The following is a 17,257-nucleotide window of genomic DNA, read 5'->3' as shown; positions in this document are numbered from 1 at the left end:
CTTCAACAGTGTAAAAAATAATTTTATTGGTTGAAAAAAGTGTTTCTGAATTTTTAGTGAGTTCTTGTTCATGGTTAGTTTTGTCAAAATCATTTACTATATTGAAGACTTCTTCCAGAGGTGTTGAAGCCTGATGCTTTGTGCCGTGATAAAAAAGAAGGGCATGTTGTGAGTTCAGGACATTTCTGTTGCTGAAATTTTGAAATCCCTATTTCTGCAAATTATTGTGGAGTGCCTGACTGCAGAAAAACAGTAATAAATTTAGACTTTCAGCCCTAAAGTGATTACTTAAAACAAGGGGAAAGATGAAGAACAGCTTAGGGGATATAAGGTTAATTGGTCTAGCTCTAAGGAGGAAGCTCTCAGTGCTTAGTAGGTAGAAGCTGTTCAACTGGAAGTACTTTAATTTAAAATCCAATGTAAAAACTTAATCAAATACATGCAGAAACACTTAAGAATCAATTTTTTTAATCACAGGTTTACTCCTCTCTCTATAGCACATTCATTGAATTTTTTGAGTTACAATTGTAGAAAACTATTTAAGCATGGCCAGAATAAGGGTACCAGACTTAAAGTGGGTACCTTTCATAAAAATAATACTTGCTAGGAAAGAAAAAGCACACTTGAAGTTCTGTGTGTGTAAATGGTCCCCATGGGAATGTCAGTTGGCATCTCTCTACATCAGAACAGATGAAGGAAATTATTAATCAAACACAGTATTTTTGTTAGTCTTTGAATTAATTTTACTGCCTTCACGTATATTTAAAGAAGGAGAAAATGTAACAGATGCACCTTTAGAATGTTTAAATTTGAAACCAAGACCCCTTCCCTTCTTCTTCTTTTTTCCCAGAACACCACAGAATTCCTGCTTTGGAAGAGGCGAGTTGGTTGCTGGGGAACATCAACCAGACTGGCTACTTCAGAGTTAATTATGATATTAGGAATTGGAAGCTGCTAATTAACCAGCTAACAAGGAACCATGAGGTGAGATCCTCTTCTCATCCCTAAAATCTGCTTTCATTGATGAACCTTCACTGTTTCATCACCTTAAATGGTTCAATTTTTGTGCTTGCCCTCACAGGTTATCTCTGTCAGTAATCGAGCAGGCTTGATTGATGATGCATTCAATCTAGCCAGGTATGTTTTCCTGAAGATCATCTATCCTCATACACATTGCTGCAATAACTCATGCAACCATTAACTCAGCAGTTGAATGTGTTTCAAAGTTAAGTGTGTTTTAAACACACTTTAGTTTCCCTCCCCTGCTTTTTTTTTTCGTATAGCTCATAAAAGTGGTCTGTAGCACATTCACTACTCTTGATCAATAATTGCTGTAGGGTATTTCCGAGTCTGAAGAGATTTGATCAATTTTGCAGCAAGTTCAATTTAACACTTTGCAGATAAATAATCTCTTTCCTCTTTCTCTAATGACTGAGGGTTTCTTCTTCCGTTTCTCCCAGTTGTCCCACCTCTCCTTTCTTTTACCACTGATGCTTGTGCTGTATTTAATTTGAGATGGAAGGCACCTTCAAGCTTCAGTAATTTTTTTGCCCTAACTTGTACTGTTATATCATTTTTCCAGTATCTTTCTTTTCTTATAATCTGCTAGAACAGACCCCTTTTTTCCTCTGTGGTGCTTTTCAAACATAATGGAAAAGCAGTTCCATTGAGCATTTCTGGAATTTATGCAACATTTTGTGTTTTATTATGATGAGAGTTAATAATTAACACATACAGTACTGGTTAGGTAGTGCCTTCTTTACAAATGGAGGCAATGGATTGGTCCCCATTTTGAAAGCCATTATGTTGATTGTGAAAGCATAAAATGGAGGAAAATAGTGGAACACTTGTAGCTTTTTGATTTTGAGGTACTGGGAACATAGCATTAGCATAGGGTTTTGATTGCATAATAACAGATTTAATTGTAAAATTGCAAATAATGTGATTTTACTTGCACTGTCATGTCAAAGGGAGCATGAAAAGAATTCCTGATATTAGTGTCTTTACATTTAACTACAAATGGTCACTGGGGGTGTTTGGGCTTCAGTCACAGTGTCACAGCTCAGTGATGTTCTAGCATCACTGCAGCAAAAAAACAGTTGTGTGCCCTACCTCTCTGTTCCTGCTGCTGACATAAAGTAGTGATTAGCCCTTACTTAACAGTCCAGAGATGTAGTAGGGAAGAATGTATCATGGGGAGAGGTGTATCCATTTGCTTTTGGCATGGCCCTTCATTCTTGCTTTGTAACATCTTCCCATTGGTAACAGTAAAAACTAGGAATAGGTCATTATTTGACCTGTTCAGTAGGTCATGATTTGTCTACTGTCTGACTAGAAGACTATTGCAGATTATTCTGAAATATTTAGACTATAATGTGATGACAGATTATGAATTATGTGATGACTAGATGTTGAGTAAATTCATAATCTGTTCAGATTTTATTTGATTTTGAAACCTCAGAGAAATAGTATGCAGTTACACAGAGCCAGTACATCACCTTCTTTTTCCATGCACTTAATGCAGTCAGATGTGTGTAGACTTCCCTGAAAGTCTAGATCCTTAAAAAAAGCTTTTTCCTAAGCCAGATTTTGTAGGTGAGTGTTTTTCTTTTGAGTCAGTATTGAGCCAGTGCTCTAGGATGTCTTGTTCATAGAGTATTAAGGTGAGGTCTTGATTAAAGACCCAACCTGAATTGTCTGACCAAGTTTCATCTACCTAAAAATCACTCAAAAGATTAGATGAGTAATGCATTCCCCACTAATTTTCTGAAGTACTTTCATGGGGATACTTGGGAATACTAGAGCCGGCACCTTTTTCAGAGGTAACTACACTAGAACCTTATGAAGTCTTTCACAAGATCTCACATTAAAAAAAACCTTGACTTTGTTTTGTTAATGATGGTCTGCAGCAGACTGCTGCTGCATTTGGTCTTCATGCACTGTGGAAAAAAGTAGTGGAGCTATAAATGTATGTCTAGACACATGTGCATACATGGATATCACTTAAGAGGAAATATTCTTCCAATAGGGATATGCAGCTAGACTCCTGTTTCCAGAGTCCTGTCATTAGTGTTACCTTGGGTGTGTGCCTTACAAGCCAGTTTGGAGGAAGGATCTGTTTGCAAACAATAGATTTATGGTCTGTAATTCAAAAGTAGTAATAAGATATGTGGACTTGGCTAAACTTGCCATGTAGGGTATACTTCTTGTTGATCTTTGTTACATTGTTAATCTGTCTTGGTTTAAAAAGACAGGTGTCTGTTAAGGAAGGCAGGAGCCTCTCTTGAAATGGAAAATGTAAAACCCCTCCCTCCAAATTATTATAATTTTGAAATTAGGAGGCTCTAAGGCAATGATATGGGAATAGGAATAACAGTTCTTTACTAGGAAAACTAAAAAATCCCAAATGCAATAATACAAATAAAAAAAAAAAACACTGACAGAGTCAGAATATGACCTGACACCCTGTTGGTCAGGGTGTTGGTAGCAGTCCAATTGGATGGTGGCTGCAGTCCTCCTGCAGTGACAGATGTGGTTCTGTTGAAGCAGGGATCCTGTAGAAAGGTGGAGTTTTCCTCTGAAGGTCCGGTGGTGGTGTAGATGGGCCTGGGTTTCCTTTGGGAATCCAGTGGGGAAGAAGGCTGCTCCTCTGGGAATCTGGTGGGAAAAGGCTGCCTGTGGTATTCCAAATCTCAGGTTATATATTAGGCAGGAATTCTTGGCTCCTCCCCCTGGGTGGAGCATCTCCCAATGGGATGATGTAATTTTGTCAGTCATGCAGTGACACTCAGTGGCCCATTAACAGAAGATGCTTCCCGGAGGGAGGATTGGTCTGTGGAAGAGACAAAGAAAACTGCCCAATTAACAGAAGATAACTGCCCCACCTCTAACAAATGGCAAATAGAATACACACCTCCAGCTACATGTTTCAACCTAAGACAAGCTATGGTCTTCCTATTTAAAAAAAACCAAAAACAATTATAGTGATCCTGAAGTTATTATGATTGGCTGGCTGAGAGTATGGTAAGTTTTTAGGAAAAGCTTGGTATTTTTTATTTTCATTCCCCTTTCCCCAGGCCAAAAATAAGACCAGGATTTGGCCTAATACATGCTATGTTCCTCTGTGATGAATAGGAAGGAATTAAGGAAGGCATTAAGAGACTCTTAACAGGATGTTGAGGGCTGGCCTTGACCTTGATATTAAAGCATCAGAACTTCTTAGAAAAAGAAAGTAGTTGGAAAAGCTCTTGCTAGGACAGGCAATGGGAATTGAACCCGGATGCTGCAGTGTGGTGCAGCTTCTCCTGCCACATCTGGGACTTTGATGTGACACAGCAGTGTTCCTAAAACAAGCTCTGAGGGCTATCAGAATAACACAGACTCTTTCAATTTTCTGAAAAAGTCACTGTTCAAAAGGCCACCATCAGCCTAAAAGCAGCTTAGCTTTCCCTCCCCTGGCTGCAAGGTGCAGTGCAGAAAGTTGCCCCACTTTATTTTGGAGCAGTACCATAGTTGGATGTGCTGTGCTGGTTCAGTGTCGTGTCCGACGCAGAGCGAGCATTTCTCCCTGCCTGTATGACATTACGTGATGGGGACATTAAACACGTTCACTTGTCTCTGCCTGTGATGTGAGAGAAGGTCAGTAACCTTATTGACCAGACATAGAAGTAGTACTTGGTAGTTCAGATCTGATTTCTGAGAAGACTGGCTGTTTTTAACAGTAATTCAGTCCTCAGTTTTGGTCCCTAGTTGCAGTGATGTGTTATCTTGTAGTCTACAACTATAAACATGTATGTTTTGAGAGAGGGAAGAGAACTGTGGAATACATACTTTAATTCTAATCCCTAGCTATTATTTTTAATGCTAGAATAATGCAAAAATTAAAACAATTTATTAAATTCATGCTGGTCCTTTCAAAAATTGCTTCTAATGTAAACAGGTTTTTTTTTACTGTACTGTGGAGACTGTATTTCTTCAAAATACCCTGTCCTTCTTAGAAACTTCTGAAGTACTTCCTACTGTGCTCTTGAACTTGATACAGATAATACCAAAAGGTTTTGACTCAATTTTTCCGCTATTATAATATTGTCTGTCCTAGTATGATTATTTCTATGTCATTATACTGCTAATTGATTTGTTTGGGGAATGAGTGCAGCTCTTCTCTTTAGTAAAATTTATAATATTTAGAACTAGAGAAAAATGAAAGAAAGTACTCATATAAATTTTTTGGAATGGCACATTTTATTTTTTTAAAGGTATGTTTGATTTCATTCCTCTGAAATGTTTATAATCCTTCTACTGACCAGCATAGTGATTTCTTGAAAATCAACAACATAAATGAATTGATACTGCCAAGGAATATATTAAGCTCTATAGCAGTTAATTGCAATTTTTTGGGTCCATTTTATATGGAAATGCATTCCTTCATCTTCCTTCTTGCTATATTTTGGTTTATATAACATTCACCAAGGAGAGTTGAGTGGAATAATAACAACAAAAGAAAGTTACAACTTTTTTGTTTTTCAGATTTTTAAGCGTAATTCTTGGCTGTAGTGCATGCACATACCCTTAAGATATAAAAAGCTGTAGCCTTGGCAGAACATAGCTTATGGCAATTCATGTCCCATGTTCTTCAGCAATAATAGCACCTTGACACTCCTTCTTCCCTTCTTCTTGAAGATTCTTTATCTTTTTGTTTGCATGAGGTTTCAGTAGAATTTAAAAATAGTTGACTCTAGTAAATGATACTAGTAAACATTGACTGAGGAAGCCCAGAAGCCACGAGAAGACAAACAGAACTGTGGTTCCCATCTAGGCATGAACAGAGCAGAGGGCAGGTCAGGTAGCTCCAATAGGCAGCATCACAATAATTAACAAAGGTTTCACTGTTTCATAAGAGTGTGAATAACCTTGTCAACTTCTCACATCTTTCTCTTTCCTTAGGATAAGGGGTCAGTTAGTGAGTATGTGAGGTGGGACGCCTCCCAATTGACTTTAGGCATGCCAAAGTTTCACCTGTAAATCTGACATTCTCACCTTGTAGTGCACTGACAGTTAATGGAGAGAAACATACACCTGACCTCTCAGAGCCACTTAACCACATAAGATAAAGTACTCACTTAATGTTAGGAGTGTTGTGTCACCCCTGGTTCTTCCTTGATGGGCTCTAAATCTTCATAAAAGATTTCCCTCATTAAACTGGTTGGCTTGAAATTTGGTATTATGTGAAAGAAATAGGTCTGGTAAATGTTTAATTTTAATCAGTGTTGAATCAGATGTGACTGTGAATATCTGTTTTACTGTCATCTAAAATCACTATTGTTGTTTCCAGTTGTGTAAGCACTGAATGAGCAAGCATGAAGTGGTGTCGTTGGTGATTGTTCTTAGGCTCCAAGGATGGACGATTGTGTTGGAGTGCTGTCCATTGCCATGCACAGATTAAGGGCAGGTTGAGCTATAGTCTCTTCAAATGAAGCTTGCCCCTGTAGGCTTCACAATTATGGAGAGCTGTATCAGAAATGAGCAACAAGAAAAAAATTTACCTTCAGAATTTTCTGTGAACTGACTTCCATGCTCTAGATGGCCTTCATAAGTGTTCCTTTCTGTCAGAATTTCCCGCATCAGACCAAAACCAGGATCCTGGTGCAAATAGATAAATGATGAATTATGATGATTGTTTTCCTGCTGTTAAACAATTCTTTGTGTCTTGTTTCTCCCTTGACATAAATTTATCTTTAACAGTTAGTGCATTTGACTCCAAGATTGATTCCAGAAGTAAAATACTGAAGTAAGCTAATGCTGACTCCAGATCACTTTCTCACCAACTTCTAGAGAGAAATTAATTTAAAAAGGAAGTCTTGCTTAATCAAGTATAGCCTTTTGGATCTGGAAAATCATGTCTTTAGAACCCCTTATTTTATTGTTTCTTAAAAAATTGATTTCTGGCTGTGGAGCCTTGTCACTGAGGAATAAAATATATCCATTCAGCCACCTGAGGCAGCACCAACCCACATAATGATTAGCTGTCCTTATTTCTGGAAACTGACAGTTAACTCATAACTAGGACTATAGTTCATATACTTCCATAAAAAATCCAGAATTATTCTTGAAATGTCTGGTGGAAATACATGAATTGCAAAACAAAATTATGGAATTGAAATGATCTTCATTGCTGTTTCCCTTCAGAGAGATTAAGATTTCATTTCTTGTAGCATTTGAAGTCTTCCAGCATAAGTGGGCTAATTGTTTCCATGTTACACTTGTTTGTGCTGCTTCAAGTTCTGTTCAGGGTAATGTCAGGAGAAGTCAAGGCATTTGAGGGTCCATGTGAAATTCTGGGTCTGGATAATAAGTAGGTGACAAAGATAGAAATTTTCAGCGCAATTAATGTACTTCAAAATGCTTCAAAATTTCAACAGCCACATTCAGAATTGTTGACTTTGTTTCGTTGGGCTATTCAGAAACAGTCGTATAGGATCCATTTAAATTAGTCAACTGCAGTTCTACTCTAGCCTTTGTCTTTACTCCTGATTGCATTTTCTAGTAGTTCAACTCTGAGGAAAACAAGATGTGTTATGCAGCTCCCTTAATTAGTGCCTCTGAGTATCAGCTAAGGGAGTTATAGATCAATACTTTGTATCACGCTTGATTAATAGTGGTATAGATTTACTGTTTTAATAAATGAGGCCTCATCTGAATTATTTCAGCAGATGCCATAGTAACTCTCATTTACTGTCAGGCAAATTTTGGTGATGGTTCACTAGCAATTGATTTACATATGGTTTCCAACAGAAGTTGTTTGGTTTCTTTTGACATAAATACTCTCTCAGTGGGCCAAAGTAGATGTGCCTTTTTTAGAGAAAATAGAAAGTTTCAATTATTTTAAGGTAGGCATCATTCATTCCATATGCTGCATGTCAGTCCCTATGTTCTGTGACATGCTTTATGTGGACATACATATTTCAGCTAACATTTGCATATGTTTGTAACAAGAGGAACCAAAGCAATTCCTGCAACTAAGCACACTAAAAGCCAATTCTGCTTTTGTAGTATGTGTGTAATTTGTGCATCTGATCCTGTTACATAGCTAAAGGCAGTAAAGCAAATTGTACAGCACATTCCAGGAAAGCGTTGGTGCTGTTGGTGTGAGAGTGTCTTGAAAGGTACAAATACCTGCTGAGTCAGGGAAGAAGTTGAAGACTCTGCAGCATGTACTAAAAACCAATCCTGTAGATCTGACTGCAAAGTGTTTAATGCAGAGGGAAGGTATTGGTCTAGTCATATCCCAGCAAAATTTGCCTAAATTATTTCTGGTACTTCTGATTAATTATAGCAGTAATTGTTTTATCCTGTAAACTACATTAACTCTATTCTTAGCCAAACCCAGAATAAACTGTCAGGAAGACTTGACTCTGGTTTCAAGGGAGTGACAGAGTTATTTTTAGCTAATGGTGTTAACTCATTTTCTTTTTACCACATAGTCTTAGTCTCAGAGCTCAAGCTGGTCTCTGGAGTCAGCTTGGTATGGATGTATTCTTTTGCAGTGCAGCTGCCAGGGGCTGCTGTGTAGTGAGAGGGGAAGGGAACAGTCTCTGAAATTTGTTTTGTGAGTATTAATTGAACCTGAATTATGCTTCAAAAAACACTGGAGTCTGTGGTTAAATAAGAAGAGGAATTAATGAGTGGAGCTTGCTGAAGGCTTCTTTGCAACTTCAAGTACTGGAAACAGAGCTAAGAGTTGCAACTATGGCCTGGCTTGAGGAATATCTGTGGGTGGGGTAGGGGGAAGTTTTTGTACAGCCTCAAAACCTGTGCCATTCTTTGGGAACCCAATCTTCTCATAGCAAGCATACATCCATTCCCTGGGACTTCATATCGTTTACATAGCCCTTTTTCCTCCCCACAGCTGTCTGATCAGCCCTAGTCTCTACCTCCTTCAGCTGTCCTCTCAAAACAAGCAGCTTTTTTGACCCCTTACCCCAGAACCCAATTACTTTCCTTTCTGTGGGTCTGACAGACCGACAGTGGAAATTTCTCCCTAATGTGGAGAGCAAAAGATCCTTCTGCTACATTGGTTAAGGTAGCAAAATCAAGGCACTCTGAGAAGCTGGAGGTGCTGATCTAAACACCTTGACTTTCCCAGCATCAGCAAAGGGTTTATAAATGAAGGCATAAGCCAACTTTTCTAGTTATAAAAGACAAGACTGATGCCTCACTAGCATAAAGAAAGAAGTCTCCTGTCACAGGCTAGTCACTGCTTTGCCTCCTGTTTTGATATGACTGCACCATTGCCTCTCAGAAATTATCCTACTTTTTGAGTTTATCTGATAGCTGTTGACCAGGATTGTTGTCTAGAGGAGGTCTGGTCTTTGTTCATGTATGCCCTGTCTGCTGCAATGTTGTAATAGATTAGCTCCTTCCTATCTGGCTAGAAGTGTGTTTTCCTCTATCCAGAAATCAAGCAATAAATGACAGGAAGGACTGTTATGACTAAGGCACAGGGACTGAAGTAACTTGGGATGCTGTTTCTGCTGTAGTCTTCCTAGGTGATCTTAGTAAAATAACTTAAATTTTTTGTGTCTTCTTCCTCTCTGCAAAGTGGAGATAAGAGAATATGTGAGGATTTAAGAGAATTTCAGAGAATCTTTTATTATAAATATGTTTATTGGGAATTGCTTTTAGAAAAGGAATATCCAATTCTGCAGATATTGTGGCAAACAAAATATGGATTGTATGTGTGTGTTCTCAAGATTGGAATTCTGCGCTGTCCATATGAAGTTCCTAGCTTTTAAACACATATTTCACTTGGGTGACTGATATGCAAATTATAAACATTAGACCAGGCAAACAGGGAGTGATGAAAAAGTATTCTGCATAGTAATAAACTAATTCAATTTTGATTCTGCTCAAACATGCTCTCATAGATATCATCACCTGTTGACAACTTAATGAATAGAAGAGCTGTTTCATTCTACCCTTCCCAACAAAAATCACCGAGAAAGAAAATAAATAACAGTTATAATAATTGAGTCATCTGAAATTGATGTCTTTTAGCCCCTGAAATACATTCAAATTTCTTTACTTAATGTAACCCTGTGAATTACATACTTGTCAAAAATCATGGTTTCATGATGATGAAAAACATGACATACCCTACTGCATAGCCTTAATTTTTAGCAGCTAGATTATTCCTTTTCTTCTTGTATTACTCCTTTTAAATTCATTTTTCTTTCATATGGGGAAGAAGAGGAAAGGAGAGATTGTGAACTACAATTTGAAGGAATTTTTTTTACAAGCATAGAGGGGTTTAAATTTGAGGTTTTCTTCTGTTGTCAACAGAGGTGAGTAATTCAAATTAATATTAGTCTTTGCTTATGTGGCAACTCTAAAACTGTGCAAGATAATTTAAGCCACATAATACTCTGATAATTGCATTGAATTTGAACTATTCTTTGTAGGATGCTTCAAATGCACTTGTGTGGAGTTGAATGTCACTTGAAGAGTCCTTAAATATTTTGCATGTGAGAAAACATAATAAGAAGCAGGCTTCACTTCAAACTGTCTTACTCTCTGAATCTTTTAATGTTGGAGACATTGAATGCTAATTAAATGTAGTTCTTAAAGTGATCTTGTAAGCCAAAACTTGCTGTTGTATTCATCAAAGAGCAGATATGCATTCCTCTCCTGTTTATGTGGAGGTCCATAGCTGGTAGAGATCATAATGTCTCCATCAAGCCACTTTGGCATCTTAGAAAAATAAAGTCCTTACATGGTCCTGATGTAAAGTCAGCTCAATCCTGGGAGGGAAGTATGAGGCAGATTATTCTTTGATACTGGAGATCACAGGGCCTTTTTTACAGATTGTCCATTTCTATGATAAAACATTCTTTCTGCAGCTTCTGTGGTTGAACATGGTGCCAGTCATCTTAAGTTTTTTAAATCCTTGACTTCTAGCCCTGCTGGAATTGAAGGGGATGTCTGTGACTACAAGAGTTAATTTCCCAGCTCTATGAGTCGCCGTGCCTAAAGCTTTTTTGATGTGTCAAGGTTCAACCTACATGTTCTTCCTCAGCTATCAAGGAACTGCTGTTAAAGTACTGTGGAAAAGAATATCCTGAATACATTGATAGAGACACCAGTCCTTGATAGGTCCCGAAAAAATGAAAAAGGCAGATACAGTTATATGTGGATATTCATTGGTGCCAAGTTTCTCTGAGTTATTCTATTCCACATGCTTGACTGTTAAGATAAAAGAATGAATCAACAACTGTTAAGAATCCTAACTTACATTAAACTGTCTCTAGGAGTTAATGAGTATAGTCTAATTATTCATATATTGCACATGCACAGAAACAGAACTGATGTTAATCTGAGTTGCACATCTGTGTTCTCAAGAGCTGCATTTTACCCCTTCAAAATTACCCAGACAAAAAGCTAGTCATGTTTTACACATTTCTGAGAAACAGACAAGGCAGGGTGAGTTTTAAACCAGCAGCAAGTAAATCACCTCATTTCCATTGTTTCTGTAATGCAGACCAGTTTGCTGCCAGCTTGGATTTTCTAATTTTGATTTAAACACATGACTTATAATGTCTTTGTTGGGTGGTGGGACTAAAGGATTTATGGTGCCCTTGTATGTGGGACTCTCATCACTGTACGGCAACCCGGTCGTTTTTGTGACGGAGTCTGTTTGACTGCTGCTGGATTTATGATAGAAATAATTCAGAACAGAGTAATAATTTTCCCTTGGCAATTACACTACCATTTGGTACTTTGTCCCTAAGGGGAAAATGAATGTGCTGGGATCCGTCCATAAGTTCAGTGGCTCAGTGTAAAGAACAAATCAAGGTCAGAATGCAGTTGAATACACACTGATGTTTCATAATATAATCTAGATCTTATGCTTTTATCTGACTCATTAAAACCTCATGTAATTTAAAGATTATTTTTGATTGCCATGAAATTTTTATTGGGAATTATTTGTGAGGGGTATTCCATTACCGTGTTCAGTACTTTCTTTTTCTCTTCATTGCCACTTTTCTCTTTAGCAATGGCCACTGTAGCAACTTCTTCAGTGCAAGCAGGATAGTACCTTGCTAAGCATTGGTGCTTATGATATTATATGATATGGTATCATAAACCACATAATACTTATATATAACTTCTGGAAAATCTTTTTCCACCTCTGTCCTTCCATAAAAATGATAGATCACATTTTCAATACAGTTCGTCAGCAGTGTCCTTTGGCATGAAAAACCTGCTGAACCAGGATGTTTATATAGAAGTAATCTGTCTAGTAACTAAACCAGATCTTTTTGACAGTCCATGTTCCTGTTCTCCTGTTCTCCTCTTCGGTTTGGCAGGCAACTGTGAAATCAGGAACATAGATAGCAAGACAAAACTCATGTGGTGCCGTGTTTCTAACACATGTTCTCGTGTGTTGTGGTGGCTACAGAATGATTGACATGGTGGTAAACTGATGGGTTTGGACAATTACGTAAAAATTGATAAAGCAATGAAGCATATCAAAATGTGATCTTTTTGGTTAAATTTTGCTTTTGTAGTCATGTGTTTCAAATGACTCAGTATGCGCAAAGTTGGCTTAGAGAGGGCTTGTAGAGGCTGTTTTAAGTCTAGGCTGCTTTCTGTATGACCCATGATGTCAGATCGAAACTCTCTAATCTGAAATACTGTTAAGAGGGATGTCTGCTTTTCATAGTTTATACTGAAGATATGTAAACCACAGATCATTTTATATATAACATTAAATAGATCTGTTGGTACTCTTCTATGAATATTTACAGGGCAAAAGAGCAGAGCTATGATATTCTTATCTCCTCATGGCAGAGCAGTACTGAAATAGTAGTGTTCCTAGGATATCCATTGCTAGAGGTCCATATAAAAAAAATAAAAATCTGTCAGGAATGGCACTGGTATGAATCTGCTTTGAGTAGGGAGACACGAGATGAGTTCTTAAGGCTCTTTTAATTCCAGGCACTATAGATGAAATTTTGTAAACTTTTTAACCTTGCCCTTGAGAAGTGTTTTACCTGAACATCAGTATGCTTTCAGACACTGTTTATGTATCAACACTGTTTGATTAACTAATTTATCTGTTAAAATACTTGCCAAAATTATCCCAGGTTCTTCCTCTGTGTAATTTTTTTAAGGAAGAGATACATGCTTGCTAAGATTTCCAGCTGGCTACTGTAGACATACCTAGAAAAAACTGTGCCTGTTTCAGACTAGACATAAGATTGGACATCACAGCATTTCTGTGGCATTTATGCTTGTCACCTGGTTTCAGTATAGCTCATAATCAGTTCTTCCCCTAATGACAGACAATATTTCAATTTTCCTCCAAGATGGCTAGGGTAGAAAAGAACCTTCTCTCTTAGCCCTGTCTCTTATACATTTGGACTTTGACAGGCAATATCTGATAGTAATTTTGCTGGACTTAAAGATAGCAATATGATTGATGGCTAAAAAGACACAAGAAAAATAAGGATTTCTATTACTGACCTTCCAGCGACTTTCTTGAAAGAGAGAGTAATAAGTCAAGCTGCATGTGTACAGTATGTACTAAACTTACACTCTGTAGTACCTTTGAGTGAATATTTCTAGGCAATTATGTGACAGGGAAATTATTTTACAGTTTTGCTTTTGATGGGAAGGTTGCTATTTTTAGTTTTCTTATTATTGCTAAAATGATTGTGAAACATTTCTGTTTAATATTTCCACAGATCGGTGTTTTTCAAACAGGTTTCACAGAGAGACGCAGAACAGGCTCATTCTCTGTTCTGCCTTTTCCCCTCATTTTGGTTGTTGTCCTACTCCATAAATGCTTTTGCTGACCAGATCTTATATAACCATCTTTGAACCTAGTTTTTTGAGGCTAGTGAAGGAAAATCCTAGAATCATGCCAGCATCGTTTGTCTGGTTTGCCACTGTTCAAGTGAGCCCAGTGTATCTTGCTGAATGCAGTATTCCCTGGGAAAGAGAAGTCTTGAAGTCTCTCTTAGGACTGGACAAGCTTTTTAGTGTAAACTGAGAGTGTGACTGTACTAAAATAGAGAATTTAAGAAACCAGTTGTTATGCTTTGTGAAGATGCAGAATATTAGAGCATAGCTCTAATATTCCGTGACCACGCAGTCACACTGCTTTATCGAAGTTCTGTCTTCTGCTGACCTGGTTGTCATGGTTGTCATGGTGGTCATGTTACCTCCCAGGATGCTTCACACAGGTCCTAGATCTGTGATCTGAATTTTTGGACTTCTTATACATGGTTTATATCTTTTATGGTTTAGGGTGAGAGTTTCTCCTGTTTTCTCAACTATGAATGTAAAAATTAGCAGCCTTAGTGTTTTGGCCTTACCTTTACTAAAATCTTTCCTTTTTGGTTTTTTAGATTTTTTTTTTGGAATGAAAATACTCCCCAAGTTATGAAAACTGTAGTATATAGTTAATAATTTATAGCATACACATTATATACCACTTTTTATGAAAAAGGTGAAACAATAAACGTACTTACTACCTCTTGACAGAAGCTATTTAATGCCAAATAGTCTAGGAGTGCAGTGTATTTGGAGTACATAAACGTGGCTTAGTGACTAGGGTAAAAGAATAGGGCTATCATGGTTTTCTGTGGGCATCCATGAAATAAAATAGTGGAAAATACAAAGAACATTCTGCCAAGGTAGTGTTCCTGAAGCACTTACGTTTTCTTCACGAAAGTTGCTGTCTTAACTGCCACTGTAAGAGGATTTGAGATATATCTCTGCTAAAGTTCTCTCAAAGGTTCATCTTAGCATCTGGACTGCCCAGCATGTGCTGACTGAAAAGTTTAACATCAGTTGTTAACCATAACCACTTTTCCTCTTAACCGTTATCTGAAGTGATGAATTTGTTGTCATTTATTTAATAATGACAAGAATCTTCCTTCATCCCCATCCCTTCTCTTAGGACCAATTGGTTGATGTGTGGTTGAGGGGGTGATCCTGATGACACTGGGCATAAGCTCTTCTAGGGTCATACCCAGAAAGGAAAGGAGGGTCAGGAATAAACAGGAAAAAAATCTAACTTTGCCACAATCTGTTGGTGTAAGTTGCACAATACTCTCAGGGAAACAATAGGAAAAGTGAGAGTCACGGGGTGAGACTGGCATAATTGAATAGTCTGATAAATTTGGAAGCTAGAAGAAGTGAGTGAGAGATGAGAGTAACAGGTGTTGTGAAGAGGATGAGTGACTATCTTCATCCAGGAATCACGATTTTGAAACTCACCAGGAAACTCTTAGCTCAGGAATAAGAGATCAATCTCTGAGTTCACTCATGTCTTTATGGAGAAGTTAAGCTTAAAAAGAAATAATCTGTTTGTTTCTCAGTGTTGACTTCTTTTTTGCACTTAGTTTAGATAAATTTAATTTCAAAACATGAACTTAAATGTCCATTAGTGCAGCTATAATAAGCATTAATCTATTTATTCCTTAAGCAGCATGTTTCCTAGAGCTATTTCTCTTGTTCTTTACTCCACACTTTTTAATGTAAACCACATCATCAGTAAAAATAATCAAAATTCTGTTAGAAACTAATGATGTATATGCAACTTTAAGCTAGTGTTCCTCTTTGCTAACATTACCTCCAAGATTTTTAAATGCAGTCAGTCCAATACGCTTCTGGCTCCATTAATTACATTTAGAAATCTTTACAAAGTATTAAGACGTAGAACTCCTCTTAATGATACTCTGCTGATTCAGAAACAAGACCTATAAAATGGAGTAGCCTTCTGTCTTCAGATGCATTGGACTTTGTCCACTGCCTACTCTAAATGCTTTCCCATTTTCATTTCATGTCTGCTCAGTTCCTCAGCTGGCACAGTGGGTGCCTCAACTGATCTTGTTTTTCGTGCTTGAATATGTGCTGGAACCAGAGTTGAAAACAGAGCTGATAAAATGTGGACAAAAATGACATGAAGCAGACTGGAGGGTGGGATAGATAGTTTTGAAATCTGTTACATGAACTCACTCACTTTTTTCCTGAGAACATGAAGGGAATAGAGTGTAATTCTTCCAACAGAGAGTGTAAAAAATGAAGGTCTGCAAGATGTGCTGCACATTGCAAGGAAACAAACTATTTTGAGCAGTGAGGCAGTTTTTACATGTTATTACAGCAGAGATAAAAATTTATATTAACATGTATGCAATGGTTAATTTCTGTACTAATGTGTGTAATTTTATTTGTTTGCTATATGCTTGCATTTCTTCCACTTTGATGGAAATTAAAGGAACATGTGCAATGAAGCAGAAAAACTAGTCTATGAAGCTACATCATACTGTATCCTAATGAATTGAACTTTGTGGAATCTACCTTGCTGATTTTAACTATTTAACGAAAAGAGAATCAGTATCTTCTCTCTAGGCAGATGGTTAACTCCTTTTGGATTTAAACACCTGCATTAGGAGAAGAATAGACAACTTGTTTCTGGAAGGTTCACACCCACAGGGTTGCACTTTGTTTCTGCAGTCTGGATAATGAAGAAAAAAGTGCTGTTCTGAAAAAAAAAAGTGAGAGCAAAAGCTAAAGCTAGGCATTTTCTGTATTTGGTTTTTAAAGTACCTTTCAAATGCTTGTGTCTGTATTGCATTTTACATGTAATGCTATTATTTCAGAATCCTTCCTGTACTCCCCCTCCCCCCCCCCCATACACTCTTTCCCATGCAGGGAGAGGTCTTTTATGATTGAAAAATGGGACAAAATTTTAGCTGGTTTATTTATAAACACCTAAAAAAAAAAAAATCTGTAATTTGTATGCAAAGTGCTGGAACATCCTGAACCAAAGTGATGTCACTGTATAAGTCCTTCCAAAGTGACTTAAGGTGGATAGAAGACAAGGAAGTTCTAAAGGAGAGAGAAAAGAGTGAGGAGAATAACTGTAACACTAAAGCTTTTTCTTCAGCACTAGTTATTTTCAATTGCTGATGGTCAGTAGAAATGTTTTCTCAAGCAAAATGCCTTTGCTTGTTGATTTTATGCAGACAGCTTTCTGTCTTGTAAATCATTAGCAATTGTAAAACAATTTAGCAGCTTCCTTTTGTTTGGGATATTTTTTGATTTCTTTTCCTTAAAGGCAATTACTTCTTCATTCATGTCTTTCATAGCCACAGGAATTGGTTCAAATTGTCTGGTTTTCTCTCATGTGTGTTCATACCTTACTTCATCAAGTCAGTATGCTTCTCTGTGTTGGGAGAGACTGCAAGTT

General features: G+C 37.3%; 1 protein-coding gene across 1 annotated transcript in view; it reads left to right on the top strand.

Moving 5' to 3' along the window:
* The window catches only part of TRHDE (thyrotropin releasing hormone degrading enzyme), a 210,068-nt gene that overhangs the window by 161,560 nt on the left and 31,251 nt on the right, over positions 1 to 17,257 (top strand). Inside the window, exons 11-12 of the mRNA XM_054631593.2 lie at positions 851 to 984; positions 1,082 to 1,137. Coding sequence (XP_054487568.1) covers positions 851 to 984; positions 1,082 to 1,137 — 190 coding nt within the window. The remainder of the gene's footprint in view (positions 1 to 850; positions 985 to 1,081; positions 1,138 to 17,257) is intronic.

The sequence above is a fragment of the Agelaius phoeniceus genome, chromosome 5 (genome assembly GCF_051311805.1).
Source record: "Agelaius phoeniceus isolate bAgePho1 chromosome 5, bAgePho1.hap1, whole genome shotgun sequence".
NCBI classification, from domain to species: Eukaryota; Metazoa; Chordata; class Aves; order Passeriformes; family Icteridae; genus Agelaius; species Agelaius phoeniceus.
This window is presented reverse-complemented; position numbering and strand designations above follow the sequence as displayed.